Source organism: Mastomys coucha, unplaced genomic scaffold (assembly GCF_008632895.1).
Source record: "Mastomys coucha isolate ucsf_1 unplaced genomic scaffold, UCSF_Mcou_1 pScaffold15, whole genome shotgun sequence".
Classification (NCBI taxonomy): Eukaryota; Metazoa; Chordata; class Mammalia; order Rodentia; family Muridae; genus Mastomys; species Mastomys coucha.
Genome location: NW_022196897.1, coordinates 130,822,522 through 130,842,747, shown reverse-complemented (window position 1 = coordinate 130,842,747; position 20,226 = coordinate 130,822,522). Strand labels below are relative to the sequence as shown.

General features: G+C 44.2%; 1 protein-coding gene across 1 annotated transcript in view; it reads right to left on the bottom strand.

Annotated features, from left to right (window-relative positions):
* Slc24a3 (solute carrier family 24 member 3) overlaps positions 1–20,226 on the bottom strand; it is a 485,196-nt gene that overhangs the window by 56,802 nt on the left and 408,168 nt on the right. Inside the window, exon 7 of the mRNA XM_031372121.1 lies at positions 8,576–8,650. Within this exon, the coding sequence (XP_031227981.1) occupies positions 8,576–8,650 (75 nt within the window). The remainder of the gene's footprint in view (positions 1–8,575; positions 8,651–20,226) is intronic.

Below are 20,226 nucleotides of genomic sequence, written 5' to 3'. Positions count from 1 at the left end.
GAGCTGAAGGACCTCATGGCAGACAGTTCACTGAAGCGCCTACAGCCAGCCAATGGTTGAGTGAGGCAAGTGGCAGTGGTTACTGCTCGGTGTTCACTACTGGGGGATAAGTCACACTTCTCATGGGTTGCAACCAAGCGACGCCCTTTGGTAGCATTTGGAAGTAACCCAACCTTTTCCCAAGAGAAAGCAAGCCTTGGGTATTCTCTGTTGCTTGTGTGCCTGAGGCCAGGTACTGAGATAGCTCACAGTTCCAAGAGCCGCTGTTGCTGAGAGCTAGGTCTCAGATTTGCTGAGGAAGCGCTATCCTAGGGTCCTGGCCTCTGACCTACATGTGGTTCATCCAGAGCTATACTTGGCTTCGCTCTTAGGCTTCCACATACTCTGCAGCTGGGCTAAATGTGAACAAACAGAAATGAATTGACAAAAAAAGTGCTCATTTTCCCCCCAGGCTTCTGAGAAGTGGCTGGGTACCATGGAAACGGGCTTGTCAATCCTGGTGTCTGTTCTAGAATTCTTCCAAACAAGTTGGGCTGACTTCAGGCAGGTGGATCCTTGATGTCAGAGGGTCTCAGGGAACGGTCAAGGGGATGGTTCCTTCAAGATGGAGGAACATGGCAAAGGCAAGACACGATGGCTTAGCTGTAATCAGAAGAGGGCGCATGCAAATTGCCTCTGTTTCACCATAGCGGTCCCAGTGTTTGAATCCTATAAAGCTATCACCACAAAATGGGGATGGCTGCATCACTGTGATTTCATAATCTATACCATGATCGCTAGCACTGCTAGAATTTTAAGCAGTGAAAGTGACAGGGGAAATCAAGAGTATCATTTTCTTTCAAGAGGACAAAGTTTGGAAAATCTTCCTTTCCTAAGAACGAAATGAAGCTAGCCACCCCCTCAGACCCTTCTCACTCACCAGCATGAGGACTCCCTCAGACCCTTCTCATTCACCAGCATGGGACCCCCTCAGACCCTTCTCATTTACCAGTGTGGGGACCCCCTCAGACCTTTCTCATTCACCAGTGTGGGGACCCCCTCAGACCCTTCTCATTTACCAGCGTGGGGACCCCCTCAGACCTTTCTCATTCACCAGTGTGGGGACCCCCTCAGACCCTTCTCACTCACCAGCGTGGGGACCCCCTCAGGCTCTTCTCATTCACCAGCGTGGGGACCCCCTCAGACTCTTCTCACTCACCAGCATGAGGACCCCCTTAGCTGCTCTGCATGGGGACCCCCTTAGCTGCTCTGCAGTTAGAATACCCACTTCTTCAAGTCTAGGATCAGGCAGTGCAAGTGGCTTAGCTAAGGGGAAGAATCCAGTGGGACATACTATAAAGCTGGCTGGTATATGCCCCAGTATAGCTTACGCTTTAAGGATAATGGGACATTGTAGAATGATTGGCATTACTGGTTGCACGGGGGAAGACGAGAAATTAAGAACTTGATCAAGACTGATTATCTCATATAAACTTTTAAGAACCTGTTACCAGGAAGAAAAGGAGTTGGGGGATGAATATATAGAGTACAGGAGACAAGGGTTATTAAAATAGAGGGCTGGTAGCTGGGCAGCACAAAAACAAAGGCAATCACAAACTACGAATTTCAAGTCATTTTCCTTGTAAAAGCTGGCTGGCTCCTTATTAGCAAGCTCGCTTCTATAGGTCAGTTGAATAAGCCCCTCCCTGTTGAATGAGCAAATGCAAAGGTGACCCCCAGCCTCCCAGCATTCTCAGAGCCACACAGTTCCTTCCACATTTCCACAGCGGGGACTGCAAAATCAGTTAAGCTTTGTGTAACCACAGTCAATTTATTTCTGGACTTTAAAAATCTGTCATAGTCATTCCTCTGGGAGGTTTCTAGCTATCATCCTTTTTCTCTCTTGGCCAGAAGGAGAGCTAAATTAAATGGCAGTACAGTTGGAGCTAGGAATGCGGAGAGATCAGTTAATTTCCAGTGAAGAATGGGATTAGGAAGGAGAGATGACTGGCTACAGAGAAGGCCATCTGGAAGGCCAAGGACAATGCCACCATGGCCATCGAGATTACCCTTCTACCGTAGGAGGAACAGGACAGAACCATTTCCAGAGTATGTAAGATTATCTGCCATGGTGAATAGCTTAAATTGTCAACTCAACACAAGCGAGAATCACTTGGAAAGAATCTTGATAAAGAACTGTCTATATTGGGTAGGCTTCTGGGCATGTCTGTGGGGACTGTCTTAAGTTAACTGGTGTGGGAAGACGAAGCCCAGTGTGAGTGGCAACATCTCCTAGGCAAAGAGTTTTGAACTGTGTAGGGGTAGAGGAATTGAGCTGAGCACAAGCAAGCAAGGGATTATATACGCATTCATTTCTCTCTGCCCTTGACTATGGATATGACATGACCAGTGGTTTAAAGCTCCTCCCTTGAATTCTCCCCACAATGGGCTGTAACCTGAAAGTGTTAGTCAAATAAACTCATTTTTCCCTATATTGCTTTGTTATCAGTCTTTCCTTCTCCTCCTCCTTGTCCTTCTCCTCCTTCTCCTCCTCCTCCTCCTCCTTCTTCTTCTCTTCCTCCTCCTCCTCCCCCTCCTCCCCTCCTTCCCTTCCTTCCCCTCTTCCCCCTCTCCTCCTCCTTCTCCTCTTCCTCCACCTCCTCCTCCTCCTCTTCCTCCACCTCCTCCTCCTCTTCCTCCTTCTTGTCCTCCTCATCCTCCTCCTCGTCGTCCTCGTCCTCCTCGTCGTCCTCTTCCTCCTCCTCCTCCTCCTCTTCTTCTTCTTCTTCTTCTTCTTCTTCTTCTTCTTCTTCTTCTTCTTCTTCTTCTTCTTCTCCTTCTCTTCCTCCTCCTCCTCCTCCTCCTCCTCCTCCTTCTCCTCCTCCTCTTCCTCCTCCTTATTTAAATCCCAGCAACAGAAATGAAGCTAAAAGTTACCTTCATGTGTTTGGGGGGGGGGAAGGGTGGAGTTCTAGGGGGTTATGTTTTCTAACAACATGCTCTCAGTATAAGGAATATTTCAGAATCACAGAGGCAGATTTAACTAGATTCTATATAGCTGTACTGTCTAGCTGGCGCTACACTGGAGTGGCATAACTAAACCATCTTAGATACCTGTTCTATAAGCCTGAGAGGCATGGATGCCTGTAGGAATGTTCATTATTTACACAGGACAGTTGGCTTACTGGAACTGTACTACCAATATGGTAGTTACTACCATCTCTGGATGTATAATGCAACATAACAAAAATAAAATTCAGCTCTTTGCTCTTACTAGTTGCATTTCAAGTGTTTAGTAGCTACACACGGTCCTATGGCTACCATGACTGCACATGACCATATGGTTACCATGGCTACTATGAGACAATGATAAGGGACAGAAGGCTCCAGGAAAGTATCTTCCAAAGGTCATGTGTTAGAAGCTTAGTGATTAGGCTGACAGTATTGGAAGGCTAGTAAAATCTTTATGGAATAGAGTCAAAGATATTTTTAGGCCAGTGGGGCTTCTCCTTTTTTCTCCTTGTCATTCTGGCTTATGAGGTGGGCACTTTGTCCCACCATATACACTGGCCAAAGCAACAGGGTTTTTGAATTTAAAGTTAGGCTTCTGGGTTCATGAGCTAAACAAATCTTTCTATTTATGATTGCCTATTTTGTCATGGCAACTCCAAGGTGACTAAGACAGTCACTGGTCATCTCTGGCAAATGTATGTCAGCTTGGCTGTTTTCTCACCTCTGTGGAATCTCCTCACCAAGGGGCTCTGCAAAGAGCTCCCCCAGTGATGATAATGCAAGCATTATTAACTTGAACTAGCTTTTTTGCTGTGCCTGCACAGAGAGTGGCCCAAGGACTGTGCCAACTGGGATCAAGGGCTTCCCTGGTCTATCATCTACAGACAGACTGTACTTTGAATTGGATTTGTGTTGCAGCCCAAGTTATGGGGGAGCTTTTCCACAGACCTTTCCATCTCCCACGAAGGCTCTGAACTCTTCATGTTCCCAATCCCCAACTACAACTGAGATGAAGGGTAAAAATAAAGTATTTCCTTTTGGGCAGCTGTTAGCCTGATGATGTGATGGATCATTTGCATTTATGTAAATTTTATGATTATGTAAATCACAGCAACATTCTAATGCAAGAAACTTGACAGGCTGGCTGGAATTTCAGAAAAAGGGCAGGAGTGTGAGGCCAGCTACGCCCATGGACCAAGTGTTCCCTGGTGTCAGGGTGTGGAGGAGAGGCCAGGGAGGACTGTGCTGATCTGTGGACAGCTGTGGCATATGTGAACACACATACAATGGGGCACTGCAAAGAGTGCAGATTATTCTCAGGACTTAATAGTGGCATTTCTCGAGTTCAGGCATTGTCTAGCTTTTCTATGGCCCAACATTTCAATATAGAAGGTGTATGAGGCTAATGGGATTCTCTGTTCCTAAGGGGAGGGCAATGGGAAGAACATTCTGCGTGTTTTTGAGTGATTGGTTTAGACAATAATATATCATTATTGTCTTTCTTCTTTAAACAGACTAATCATAAAACATTACAGAGGAAAATTTAGATGGAGCCTAAGTACCAAAGCGAAATGATTTTGGGTCTATAATTAACTATCTTTATTTTGGGGGACTGTGTGTGGAATGTACATTCCTGTCTCCTGTATTTTTGCTTTCTTCCTTGTCTGTGTCCCATCTTCAACTGCTGCATCTCAGCTGTCTTAGATTCTAAGCAATACATGAAGCTATTAGCATTTTTCTGGCTGGACTCATCACCCCCTATTCCTTAGTACCAAGCAATATCTCTGAAGAATCTGTCTTGGCTACTCTCTGGATCTCTAGGCCTCCTGCTTTGTCCTTGGGGCTCGGCTGTGTGAGTCTTAAGGGGCTCTTGATGAGAACATATATAGAAATGGCATCTGGTCTCACTTAATCCAGGCTTGCCCTGTGAGTGAATGGGTTCTCCTTGTACAACCTCAGAGGGACAGTGGTTACTCTTGCCAAACATTTCAGAACTTAAAAAAAAAGCTACTTAAATTAAATTGTTTGGGAAGCTTGGTGATTATTTTGTGGGCTGTGGAAAGAGCTTTTTTTTAACAGAGGTATTTTAAGTGGCCATGGCATATCCCTGTAGGAAGCTTCATATTACTTAAGGAAAATGGGCAGAAAATTTTTTTATTACTATAGCTGGGTTCACAAAATAGAGGACTAAGGGGGGAAAAGTACTGACAAAAAGCTACAGAGAGTTTGTGAGTTTCAGTCTAAGGCTGGGGTGTGGGGTAGATGTGAGGGCCACTTTGCTAAGTGCTGCCCTGCTAGACTGAGGATGTATTATTTTCCTTACCCAGTCTCAAGAGAGAATGACCCCAAATGGCAGTGCTGGGGATATGGCTCAGGGATAATATACTTGCTGCTCATGCATAAGGGCCTGGGTTCAAATCCTCAGCAACCAAGTAAAAGCTAAGGGAGTAGCACATGTTTGTGAGGAGGGCCAAGTAAATCCTGGGCTCCCTGACCAGCTAGCCTAGCCAAAATAGGGACACTCTGCTCAGTGAGAGAACCTGTCTCAAAAAATAAGAGACAACTGATTGAGGAAGACATCCCAACGTCTTTGTTTGTGTACACACACACACACACACACACACACACACACATACAAAAACACAAGCATATACACACATGGAATATATATATATATACACACACACACACACACACACATACACACATATACACATACAAAAACACAAGCATATACACACATGGAATACACACACACACACACACACACACACACAGATAGACAGATACGATGAAAATATCATTCATGTTCACCAAGAGAAGTCAGAATTGTAGACAAACTAAGGTTGTACAAACTATTATGATCTTGTTTTTTTCAGAATTTCAGAATTGACTTTGAAAATACCCATGGCTATGGCAGAGAGCAATATCCCAAATGATTTCCATCCACAGTTAGAAGTTATACTTTTCAAAATACAGTGTCTGTGGTGAAGGATGATGCGGGTTGAAATGCCATTTCCTGGGTTCCACTCCAGAACCCAAAGAATGGAAATCTGTGGCTTCCGCATTTTAGATAAGAATGCCAACTATTTCGGATGCTCACCAAAAATGGGGAATTATCACTTGCAATAAAGCAATATTCAGCCCGGAAGATTCCCATCTTATCTGTTCGACTTCTTCTTAACAATAGACAAATGCAATTTCCCTCAAAGTCACAAAAAAAACCCCCATTTTGACAACCCATCTGTAAATACACAGCCCAAGTCTCCAGCTGATGGCAAAGAGTAATTTGATGCTGTGGTTTGTCACTTGCTGAGGGAAACAGGGCTGCCCCAGCAGCCAGCATGTTCAGCTGTCTCAGCTTTGTGATTTATGTACCATAGCCTCAGGGCAGATGGTTGCTTGGCCCAAAGACCAAGTTCAGGAGGGTGGGTCACCTGTGACCCAGAGAAGCCAAGCCTCTTCATTTCTTCACACACCATTAGCAGCAATTACATCTGCTTTATCTTGGACAGGTCTGAATACGTTGAACTGAAGACAAGTTCTTCCACACGCTGTCCAGGAGGCATCAGCTGAAAGCTGACACTAGCAAGACTGCTCTAAGGAGTGGATCTGGCCGAGCCTGCACCTTGGGTGACCTCAACTGTCTCTTTTTCACGTCGTTGCCTTGTGTTTGTGAGACTAGTCATCTCTCTGAACTTCAGCACAGTGGACAGTTGCATTCATTTATGATTGGCATCCCCCATTCCTACATGTCTCTTCAAAACACAATGATATAATTTTCAAAAGGCATGAGAAAATACCCTCCAAAAGGCAGAATAGTGGAGTGTATATGAGCAATGGGTGGGGGTCCCTTGCAAGACAAAGCTGACCAGAAACCGTGTTTGGAAAGTCTGGGGTGACATTAAGAGAGTCTTCTTGGTTTGAAGTGACTAGTCCTTTCCTACAGAAAACAGCTGAGAATAAGCATGGAGTTCACGTGTGTCTCGAAGTCTATGGTTGTGACTCTAATGGTGAACACAACTGCTCCCGATGTGGGTCTGGCTTCTGCCAGAAATTCCCGTTTTAGCTCTAAAGCTCAGAGGGCACACCTGAGAATGTATGTAGCTTAGTTTGAAGGGCAAACCTTGTGATAATCTCTAACCCCAACCTACCTACAGGAACATGCTTTGAGAAGCAGGTCATCTAGTTCAGATACATAGATAAGAAAATGAAAACTCAGAGAGAGGGATTTCTCTAAGGTCAATGCCTCTAGTAAGAAGAAGTGACAGTCATAGCCTTCTGAACACCCAGAACCAATAGACGGATACACATCATATGTGTATATTATACTAATTATGAAGTTTTGGCTCATGTCTGCCATCTAAAGGCTAATAGTATAGTTGTGGAGCAAGCCCAAGGACATGATAGGCAAAGGGGTCGATGGGTCATTTCCCTTTTTGAGATGGAAGGCCCAAGAGCTGAGAGCACCAATGTCCAAGGAAGAGCAAATTCACTATCCTCTGCAATGTTCCACTTAGGTGCTCAAGGGCTGGCTGATACCCACTCACTTTGGTGAGCATGGTCTTCTGTTTTAACACTATTGGTATAAAGGCTCTATCTGAACACAGTATATTACGGCTTGAACCTGAAATATCCTACATGTTTTGATTACTTGTTCTCTACATGGTTCAAGAAGTAAGGCCAAGCTGGTGTAAATATGATACCAGGACCAGGCCTTGGAGGGTGACAGCCTGGCTACTTGCTCCAGTCTCATTCTCTGTGTCCGAACCCATCATGATGTTGACACGTGCTCCCATCACCATGGTTATCCCTCCTTCCTCACCGTGCTGGCCTGAAACCCTCTGAAACTTTGAGCCAAAACAAATCTTCCCTCTTTTAAGTTGTTATGTTAGGTCTATGTGACATACCTCTATGTCAGGTATGGTGACAATGACACAGAAGAAATAACCAGTACACAGAAACACCCAGAAATAATGTACCACCGACTACTCAAGCCAAATTGACACAAAGAATGAACTATCACCAGAGGAGACTGGCAGTAGGAGTCATATCTCCTGATTCTTCTTTGTCCCCCTATTTGTAACTGCCTCCCTACTCTTCTGTGGTTCCACTTGCTGAGCCAAGGAGTTTGGTTACTTCTGGTCAGTGAGACAAGGGAAGAACATTCTAGGGGTTTCTTGGTGGAGACTTGAATGGCTCTGAAGATTTACTGGGGATAGACAAGGGAGGGTAGTACCTGACAGATGTCCTTCCATGTTGTAACTGGACTCACCAAGGACTGCAGCACAGCTGATATATCCATTTTGGTTAGGACTGAAGCCCCGAGTGAAGTGGGGACATTTTTATGAGGTGGAATCTACAGGAAAATTAGGTCAAGGGAGTCTAGGGGAGTTGGAAGAAAAGGGTGACTTAAGGTCATTTCTAGGTTAGGTAGTCAGGATAGAAAGAAAAACCATCTCCACAGAGGGACAAAAACTTGCTCATTAGTCACTATGTCCTTGGGGGAAATGCCACACTGACTGGTACACTGTCCTGTGTGATATTCAGGTAAGACTGAACTCAAATGGTAAAAGGAACTTACCACAATGAGTGCGACCACAGACAACGTGTAGTAGATGGAATCCCTCAGCAGGCACCAGGAGGAAAGAGCCACCACCTAAAGGAAAAGGGGAACAAACAGGAAACAGGCTGTCACGCTACTCAAACAAGACAGTCTGATGCTTGCCAGCGCTTGTCCTGCATGGAGACCCAGAGAGAAGGGAGAGGCTGCCTTTCCACTTTCATCTTCAGTAGAGTCATCTGCATTCCTTGGCTAGCAATCAGCCAGAGACAGAGAGAGACTCATGTATGTCTGCTGCCTGGCTGGCCCTGATCAATCTGTCTGTCAGCTGGGATCTATCGAAAGGCTTTAGATGTATTAGATTGAATCTTCTCAAAACAAATACAGCAGGTAGACGGACAGGAAATGACTAGTTACAAAAAAAAAAATGGGAGGGCTCAGGGAACTTGTACCACTGTGACGTAGGTCTGACCTCTGGAAAGAAGAGAAGGAAGGCTGGTGTCTCTGGCTGATGGGTTGTTCCGGAACTGTGTGGCCAAGGACAGGAGGGGTTCCAAAGATGCTCGCTATTATAGGAGTCTTACAACTTTTGTGAAAGGAGTAACAGATTTGAATTTTGCTTTAGTCAACATGGGATGAGCACTCGGACTGGGCAGCTGCTACTCTTCAGAAGGCAGACTGTAGACTCTCCAGCTTCTCTTGCCTCGTGTCTACTATGTGGTTAGACCTGTTAGTAATTGACCAAACTTAATCAGAATTAAAAAATAAATGGGTTTACCTAGCAATTTGGGAAGAATATTACCTTAGTATTTGGTCTATGCCATATTAAAGAAGCATTGGCATTGCTGAGATGATGGCAGCAGCACATTGCTAAGCCAGGGCTAGAGGAGGAAGAGGAGGAGTCCTGTTGAAATAACGACAGCTAGAAAGCCAGGACTGAGCATCACAGGCAGGGGTGGGCAAGCCATGTTTTCCCCTGTAAATCCTCTGAAGTGTCTTTTTAGGGGATACCTAACTCTACCTCGGCAGACTTGTACAGAGAAATATAGAAAAGCCCACAGAACCATGTCAGCAGGTGGGTGGGTTATCCCCTTCTCTGGAAGAGTGTCACTTAACTCATGGTCGCAGGGCATTTGTTTGGCTGCTTTTACTCTTGGACTAGTAAGCAAAAATGGACACCACAAATGTGAACACTCCCAGGTAGGCCAGTGACAGGCACCTGCTATACCATCACACCCAAAAAAGAGATCCCCAAAGTGAGGTGCTCTCTCATACCTCTGGCGACCCTGACTGCTTGGGGTCAGTGACAAAGACCAGGCAAAATAATGTGAGGAAAGGCTTTTTATATTCAAGTAATAGGAAAGCTGGGGCAGCCTCTTCCCATTAGTACACTCCTCTACTCAGTATACTGACACGTAGCTATTTCCATAGCTAATTTTCCTCATTAGGATTTGTATTGGCTGATTTAAGTTAATGATGACAGGGCTGTCCAGAAGAGACTCGCTCTGCCGCAATTGCTGCAGAACAATTCCAGAGTTTTCTTTACTCCTTCATCATTTTCCCCGAGACAGTGGCTTCTTGGAAGCTCTGCTCATCACTCACCACGGACAGAATAGAATAAATTGAACTAAACTGTTCATTTGTCAGAGGGTGGCAAAAGGTCTTGGGTATTTATTCAGTTTATTATAATCAGGCAAATGAATTTACCGCTTGAGACAGATATCAACTCTGAACCTCTTTTAGCGAACTGCTTGGGCTTTGAGATGGCGGCCTGAACTCATGCCTCAGCCTTTGCTCTTTCTTATTGTACTGTGACCATATGACAATACAGATATTTTTAAAACAAGACATAAACCCACAAATTAAAAAAAAAAAAAAAGAATAGAGATGATCTGAGCAATATAACTTTGGAATTTGGAAAGCAGGAGAATAATTGGTCACTCATCCGGCTTTGTAGAAAGCTCAGAAGTCAGGCCACAGATGGACCTTGAAGTAAGATAACTAAAAGACTATGTCATTCCCAGACTTCCTCCCTTACTTTAACAGCCCAGCCACGGTTTATCCCTTATCTTAACAAAAACTAAGAGCAGCAGCAGTTCAGGAAACAGAGGTGGAGAGGGGGGAGATAACCAAGCACATGCTCCACGAGCAACTTCCAGAAGTTAAGGACTTCATTTCCAGAGTCAGAAGACCCTCAAGTATGTAACACAACAGACAACGACAAAACAAAAATAGAATCCAAATGATTCACTTAGATTAACTCTACAAATGCACGGCCACAAAAATTTCACAACAGTCAGCGTAGAACAGACCTCAGAATTGAGACAGAGACAGACGAAGGAGGAAGTGGGGGGACAGAGGGAAGAAGAGGGGGAGGGTTGAAAGGGAGAGAAAGACAAAAAGATAGGGAGATAGGTAGATAGATAGATACATAGATATAAAAGATCAAAATCAGAATGACACCTGATTTCTCAACAACACTGGAAACCAGAAGGAAATGTATAATGTCTTCAAAATTAGAGAGAGAAATTATTTTACATTAAAGTTGGTTTGTACAACCAACTTATTAGTTAAAAGTGAGAAAAGAATAAGTGTAAAGTTTAGTTCCCTTAACAATTTGTCCCTGACGCTTCATTACTAACAGGACATTACTGGAGGGCACACTTCTTCAAAATAAGAATCACATAGAGAATGTGTTCCGAAACATCATGAACTTAGCAACTAGGCTCTGTAATAATAAGTGAAGGATATCTGTAGAATGATGGCAAGGGAAAATTATAGCAGGAAGATAAAATGTAAAATAAAAAAAGTATTTTCTGCAAGTTTAGAAGGTGCTTAGCCAGACTGGAGCAGATGAGGAGACTCCAGAAGAAATGTGCCATAGGAAAAAAGACAGTGTATCTGATAATTTGGAACACACACATACACACACACACACACACACACACGGAGGTTTGAGAGTTCTAGGAACAGGAGGTAGAAAATTAAGCACTCGAGCAAAACCAAAATCAAGGCCATTGTAGCTGAGTGTGGTGGCTACACACACGTAATCCCACACTTGGGAAGCTAAGGCTGTAGGACTGTGAGTTTAAAGCAAGTGTGGGCTATGTGATAAGACCCTATCTGTAAAAGAAATGCAAACTCAAGCCAAACAGAAACAAATAAGCAGACAGTTATAAACTACTAGGAAAACAGAACTGTTGCCTCAAGGTTATGAATTATTATGAATGTATATTATAAGTTGCAAAGAGTGGATGTACAGTTGTAATAAATCAAGAAGATGGTTGTACAGCCAGACTTAGGATTCAAGTCTTTGAGGACAACACCAGGACATTTGGGGCTAATGGCTCCTCTTCCATGCTGTAAAGTCAATACAGAACACGTGCAACTGAAAACCCAGTAGCTGCCACCTCAGGGTGGTACTTAGAGCTTTCATAGCCAATATCAAGAGCAGTCACATTAGTGGGAAATTGGTTCTGATGGGGCTGGAAGATGGCTATTTTCCATACAGAGTTGTCAATAACTGGTTCCCTGCTTAAAGGCTCTGCATATATGACCTTAATAAAAACAGGAAAGTGTAATATAAATTACCCACTGAGATGTACTAATGCAGGAAATGAACCGTACACTGAGTCCAGATGTCAAATTTGAGCAGACTGTAATCCATTTTCTCTCATTCTGAATTGTCTTTAACATCTGGACTGTGGACAGACTTCAGGCCCAGATTAAGATGTAACATGTCATAAAACCAATTTCCCTGCTACAGAGTGGGTGAACTTGGAGCATAGTAAGAAGGAGTCAAATGGGGAATAATCTTTCTCCTCAAAAGGGAACTAAGGGAAGGTATATGTCCAAACCTTCCATTGCTGGGGATACGATGAAGGCTCCATCAGGGACTCCTGTCCTATCTCCCTAACTTTCTGATACCACTGTTCACTGAAAGTGACCATATTTATCAGACTCTGCTATACAATACCTCACGAGGGGCAAGGCTTCAACCAAGGAGTGGTAATGGCTATTTTATACAATCTGCACACCAACCTCGTGTGTTAGGGCTTGTTCTCTTTTTTCCCTATTTATTTTTTAATTTATTTGTTTGTTTGTTTGTTTATTCACTTTATATCCCTTCTGCAGTCCTCCCTCTCTTCTCTCCTTCCAGTCCCACCCTCCCATCCTCCCTTCTTTTATTCCCCCCACCTCTTCTTAAAGAAGGGAAGTCCCCCACTCTGGTTCCAACCTACCCTGGCACATTACGTCTCATCAGGACTAAGCGTATCCTCTTCTACAGAAGCCAGGAAAGGTAACCCAGTTAGGGAAAAGAGAGTCAGAGTCAGCACCTCACTACCATTCCAATTATTGGGGGCCCCACATGAAGACCAAGCTGTGCATCTGTTACATATGTATGGGGGGGGGCTATGTCCAGTCCATGCATGTCCTTTGGTTGGTGGTTCAGTCTCTGTGAGCCCCCATGGTCCCAGGTTAGTTGGCTCTGTAGGTCTTCTTCTGGTCCTTGACCCTCCAGCTCCCTCAATCCTTCCCCCACTCTTCCATGAGCCTTCCTGAGCTCTACCTAATGTTTGTCTGTGGGTCTCTGCATCTGTTCCCATCAGCTGCTGGATGACAGCTGTGCTAGGCTCCTGTCTGCAAGCCTAGCAAGAGTACCATTACTAGTGTCATGGGCTGACTCTTGGCTTGCTCTCTTTTACCAGCTATTGGAGCTTCAAGAGACTGGGAGACTCAACCAAGTAGAATTAGGGGAATAATTAGCCAGTAGAATTAGGAGAGAACTAGGATCTATACCTAGGAAGTTTAGGTTTTAAACCCCTGTGCCTGCACACTGTGCTATACAATACCTCACAAGGGGCAAGGCTTAAAAGGACAGATGTCCCTTTGCCATTGAACTGCCTAGTATGGGAGGGGGGTTGCCTTCCTCCATTATTTTACTGTTAGGACAAGAGTTTTAGAAATGTGGCTTAAAGAGACAAAAGCTGGAGCTTAAGAGAAAAACAGCATTGGAAATAAGGTACTTCAATGAGATGCAGGTCAAGAGATCAAAGCATATGGACTGCAGGTATGGGTTGGGATGTAGTAGTTGGGAGAAAGTTAGTTAAAGGTGTACTGAAACTACTGGTCAATTTGCCCACTTCTCAAAAGGAAAACCTCTACCATTGCTTGGTAATTCTTTCAGTTTCCACAAACATGGCTACATGAACCCTATAGAGTCCACACAGTTCCCTGGGCTTCTCAGTGGAAGATGGAGGAGGTATCCATCTGACTCACACCCTGAATGTATTTCCTGGTGGAGATGAACACGTTGGTACCCCTGAGCCCAAAGAGAAGATATTGTGCATCTGTCTGCACATGTCACCCAAGTCAGAGTAGAGTGACAAGCAGCTGTCACACAATGGTGAAAAGGAGGCAAGATACTTCATTCTGGTGAAGAGTCCAGAATAGGGTCTGGGAGAAAACAAACAATGAGTAATTCTGCTCTTGACCTCATTAATCAGGGGGACAGTTGATGGGATTGCAAAAGGACGTCCAATGTCAAACTCCTCTGGAACACAGATAGAGGCTCCACCCCAGCTCCATGGCTCTAGGAATCCCTCCCAGAAGCTCCATCCCACCCCCATGGCTCTAGGAATCCCTCCCAGCTGGAATTTCATCTTGATATTTCCTTGCTATTTCTGGAGTGCATTTCACACATTCTTGACTGAATATGCAGCTTCGATTCCCTTCTTAAAATTCCATTTCATTTCAGAGTGGTATAAATGAGAAAAAAAAAATCACACTTCCCAAACAGAGGAAAACACAATCTCCTCTCTTTTGGGATTCTGGATTCATCAAAGAGGTTAAAAGTAATTGCTTACAATAAAATTATGAATATTATTATATATCATAACTCTACACAAACATACATATATTATAAAATAGTATCTTTGGAAATATAAAGTATATGTGCACATAATTCAATATACTATGTATGATTGGTTTTTCTTGACTAATATGACATGTCAGACATATTTTTAAAAGGTAAATCTTCTTATTTTGTGAATGCTTTCCATTTTAAAAAAGAAAGTATCAAAGCAGACAAGACGCTACAATAATTGCACAACATGAAGTTGCTGTTGTCTCAGAGAAATACTATTTCACACAAACTTTATGGAAAAATAAAGATTAGGAAGACCATAACATGGGTCTCATTCCAAGCTTTTGAGCTGACACAATTTCTAAAGCCAATTTCTATCTCAGCAAACACAGCCACACAGTCTGGAGCTAAGGCAGGGCTCTGGGAGCCCCTGAAACTGTGTGAAGATACCAGCAGTGATGGCCTTTTCCTCCACCTGGAAGTTGTGGTACCACTGAATGGCCACTGCTCATATTTGCTCTAAGTATTTATCCACTGTGGAAAACTACTGTAATCTAAAGGGTTTCAAGACATTTGCTATGCCATGATTTTTCAAAGCATATGAGCTTTGAAGTATTTTTTTCCTTGTCTTTTTATTTGCATGTGTGTGTGCCTCTGTCACTAGCCACCTTACTTTTTGAGATAGCATTTCTCACTGAAACTGAAGCTGAGTAGCTAGACTGACTGCCCAGCAGTCTCCTGCTATCCTCCTGACTCTGCTTCCAAGAGCTGCTGTTGCGCATGCACTGCCCAGCTGTGCTTCTCATCTGGCTTCTGGAGATGCATATTCAGGTCGTCATACTTGTGCAAGAAGTACTTTCCCCACCAAGCCATCTCTCCATCCTGATTTTTGGTTTTATTTATTACTTTTCACAAGAGGAATATAAAGTGAAATCACATTTTTTCTCAGAAAACTCATTTTGTACTCCAGTTTACATAAGAAAAACAACTGACAAGTCAACAAGTTGCTGCCTGATGTCCCTTTCAATAAAGAGGCCACCTCAGGACAGTGCACACAGAGAACTATCTCTTGAATGCTCTTTCTCGAGCGTGCTGGATGATAAACATACCTCTAATAATGGCCTGGATCTCTCAGAGGTTAGGAAGAGACTTTTTGACCTCTTACATTATGTGGAGTAGTTTTTGTGATAACCCAAACCACTGTCTGCTAGTTCAGAGTTCACCTACCCTCCAGGACGTGCCAGTTTGCTCTGCTTCAACTAGTCTATGGGGCTATTTTCCTGGGATCCTTGCCCATTTCAGGACCAGGTGTAGGGGCATCTGCCTTCACAGTCAGGCACAGCTTTGCCAGCACTTAGCTTGGTATTTGTTAGTTCTAGGTACTTGATACAGATTTCCTGAATAAAAGTAGCATCTCTGGGGGTACCTTCATTAATCCATAGTGTGTTAAATGAAAGAAACAGAGATGAAAGTATTGCATGTGGGGAGATGGCTTAGGAGACATTTTTGGGAGATTGGGGAAGTGGGGCAGATAGCAGAAGGAAGAAAGAGAAAGTTATGGAAGTGGGCCAGTGAGGCAGAGAAAGAGCTGGGCTACTTATCCTCTCACTTTGTCAGCCACTTGAGGGCTAAATTCCCTAATACCTTTTAACCCAGAAGGACCAAAAATACAGGCTTCAGTGGCAAGGAAGAGCCCTCAGGAAAAGTATTGAAGGTTGACAGTCAGAGGTCAGAGGTCAGGCAGGGGAGTTGGACTGGTAAAGGTAAAGGGTTATGGGAGAAACACTGGCTGTGTCTCCTCTAACTGAAAATGTGAATTTACACAAGAATTCAATGAAAACACACACACGAGAGAGAGAGAGAGAGAGAGAGAGAGAGAGAGGAGGGAGGGAGGGAAGGAGAGAGAGAGAGAGACACTCCAAGCAACTTCTTTGTAATCAAGAGCAAGTAAGTCTTTTATGAGAGGAGTTAACTGCTCTAGAGTCAGGCTGGATGGGGAAAGAGGTTGTAGGTATCTGCAGTAATTGTAATGCATCATGAAAGCATTGCCATCCCCATAGCTGGCTGTCACAGGTGCTGCCAAGGGACTCTCATTTGCTGTCATCTTCATAATGAGATGAAATGCTGGACATGGGTGGTTGGTAGAAACAAGGATGCAACTTTTTCTCATCAAATTTCATGGACACCCTCGTCTACCTTTTGGAGATGGAAGCCTTGAGGTTGGTCTCCTTAGTTGTGCGGGGGGGGGGGGCTAGAAATCATGAGGCTCTCGGTCCATTCTCACTGTGCTGGTAGGAACTCAGGTAGGAGTAGTTGAAGTTAACCAAGGGAAATAATCCATTGTTTTAGGAGCTGTTGTTAGCAGTCATCCCTCAGGCTATGGCAGAGTCATCTGAATCTGCCTCTTACTGGCACAGTCAGGCAATGCACATGCACTTACAGTGTCTGCTAGAGGACAGTGGTTGCCCGAGTCAGAGCTACAGTTGGAAATGAAAAACAGAGACTAAGGAGCTAGGGAGGGAACCACAGCCCTCCGTGCATGTGCGTGTGTGTGCGTGTGTGTGTGTGTGTGTGTGTGTGTGTGTGTGTGTGTGTGTGTGTGAAGAATGCCATTACAAATGAGAGGTTCTGCTTGTATAGGGAGTTCTTACTTCATGTATTGCAAGTACCAGTCCTATTTGGGAGGCATCCCTCTTTACTGTGTATAGAACCAAATAAGAAAATTATTTCTCCTTCATAAGCTTCTTCACTGAAAAGAGAACAGAAAAAAAATCCAGACTAGAACTTATTTTAAAATGGACACCCTTATTTTAAAATGGACAAGTTAGCACCAGATATATTTTACAGGGCAAATGTATTATCATTAATACAATATATTTTCATTTACAAAACATAATGGGACAGTCTCACATTTGAGGGATCATTTTGGGGTCCTGATCAGTAACAGGTCATCAGAGGGTTTGGTCTCCAAGCTGACATGGAGCTCCTATGCATTTGAAGTGGAGTAAAATGGAGCATTCATCTCTATCATGTGACGTCAGTAATCAGCCGGCTAGACCACACACAGGATGTGAGCCTCCTAGAAATAAGGCTTTCCCTCAAATGATACACACTCTTACATTAGCACTCATTGTCTAACACATTATCAGATTAGAGGGGGGACTTTCTCTGGTATAGAGGGTGGATAAAAGAATCCTGGGGGACTGTAGGTCCTCTTACCCCTATTTGCTCTGAAAAAGAATAGCTTAGAACAAATGAGACAGAGGAAAAGGAGAAACAGCTATTGCTTTCAGAATGCAAGTTTGAATATGGATTTGAATTTGGAAGTTTCCATTTCACATCTGGAAAGATCCAAGGTTCTCTGGATCCCACCATTTAAAGCACCATAAGTGGGATTTGTGTATATTTACCATAGTGTTTGTGAAAGGATGGGCTTGCTGCCATATTAGGTGGTAATCCGACTTAGAGTGGAGTCTGTGTTTAAGGAACAAATGTGGTTGATCCCAATGCTCAGCCCAAACGCGTGTGGACATTCGGTGGGAGCTCCAGGTGGGAGGGAGGCATCTATCTATCCATCCTCCCTGGGGTGAGGACTCAGGCTGTGTTCCTCAGAGGTGTATGGTGATATTTTTATACCAAACAATACCAGTTGCTATGTCTGTGGCTCATCTGGCTCTAGCTGAATTGCAGCCAATCTATTTTAAGTAAATTTTGTGACTCAGGGTGGGGAGAGCAGGTGATGCTCATGAATCAGTCCAGAAGCCAGGGCGAATTGAACCCAAGGACATTTTATAATGTGTGCTTGGAGGACATTATCCCCTCACATTAAAGAAATTGAGAATTCAAAACAGTGGTGTGTCAGTAACATCCGGGCTTGATCTGTAGTAAATAATTGGGCAGGAACTTGAGGGAACTGGGTGACTAATGCAATCAGTAAATAAACCATCTACAAAATACCCCAAATAAAACCCAAACCTAAAACCAAAACAACAAACAACAACAAGCCAAAACCAAAACCAAAAGTGTCACCCGAAAGAGCTGAATGCTTTTTAAACAATAACACACAGAGGCATTGTATTATCTAACTGATGACCAGTTTCCGGTTTACAAATGAAGGCTGTATAGGCGGAGAGGAGGCTAGCATCTCAGCTTTCCACAGGACTATAACCGCAATCCAACTGCAGGCGCAAAGTTCACTGGCTTCTATTATAATTACATTGTGCCAGGAGAAAAAGGATGAGATCCCAAGGCAGTGTCCTTCTCCCCCTCTACCACTTTTCAAAGCATGTAGCTGTAAGATGTGGGATTGTCCTCACTATTTACCATTACGTTGCTGTATGACCAGTAGTACACAAATTGTTTATCTATGGATCACTTCAATTTTCCATCTGGAGTGGTAATATTCACGTGCACTAGATCCATAGCACTGTGTAAGAACCCACAGAAAAGTGGATGAAATGTTCCTAAGTTGTGGAAAGAAAGGAATCTTGTATGTGAATATATTAGGAGCAAAGAACATTTGCAAACAGAGGTCTTAGTTGCAGTTCCCTGTGGGTCCTAGTTCTATCCTGCTACTGGGCAAGGTCAGCCGCTAGGGAGGTGAAATGCTGGGAGTTTGACTGCACTTGTCCCATTCTGCTGCTGGGTGCTAGAATTTAGGTAAGAGCCAAGACACCACTCCAGGGGTAGGAAAACGCAGTCTAAGATGGGGGAAACTGAAGTTGGGGTTCCTAGACCCCCAGGCACCCAGTTGTCCCTGGGTTGCCACACAGAAGAGTCAGGATTGAGGATCCACTGGCCTGTGATGAGGAGTAGGGAGTGGAGGGGGGTGCGAGGGCTGAGGATGGTGTCTAGCCTGGGGCAAAGGGGTAGCGGGGGCTCTGGCTTAGCTCATTGGTGAAGGTAGCGGTGGTTGTCTGGAAGCAGGGATGGGCCTTCGATGGAGATTTAGACAGCTGCTCTGCAGATGAAGGCTTCCCCATGCTCCCCAGGGCAGTTCTTGATGAAAGAGACAGTCCATGGTTCTAAACAGTTTATTGATTGTTCACTGTGGAAAATGGATGCATACTAACTTCTCAGGGTGGACCAGAGATTAAATGCCTTTTGCAGGGAGGAATGTCAGGGGAGTGGAGCTTATTGGCTAAACTCTCAGGACCTCTAGGTACCTCATTAGCATGGAGAAATCTGTTCTGGGCCTACGTGACCACACGTCACGTTTCCTTATGTGGTAAGTGTGGCATGTGTCCTAGGCCAGGAATCTGACAGGGAGCAGGGAGGTGCCTACTATCTCAAGTGTGTCCCCACTGAGTTTCCAGGGTCTCAGACCTGTTCTACTTTATCAAGCTTCCTGGCATGGTTTACCATCCCACAATCTCCTATCTCATTTCCAGAGAATATGACCTCTCTGAATGATGTGAGGCCTTTGGGGTCCTGGTATATTAGGATGTCTCTAAAGAGATCATACTCTTCCCTATACTGTAATGGTTAACATTAAGAGTTGCTTCTTAGGGGCTGTAGCAATGGCTCAGCAGTTAAGAGAACTGACTGATCTTCCACAAGACCTGGGTTCCATTCTGAGCACCCACATGGTCAGCCACAGTTGCCTGTAACTCCGATTCCACGGTATCCAATACCCTTTTCCGGTGGCCTGTATAGGTACTACACACATGTGATGCAAAGACATGCATACAGGCAAAACATACATGAAATAAGAATAAATAAGTCTTTAAAAAAATCTTGTTTCAGCCGGGCGGTGGTGGCGCACGCCTTTAATCCTAGCACTTGGGAGGCAGAGGCAGGCGGATTT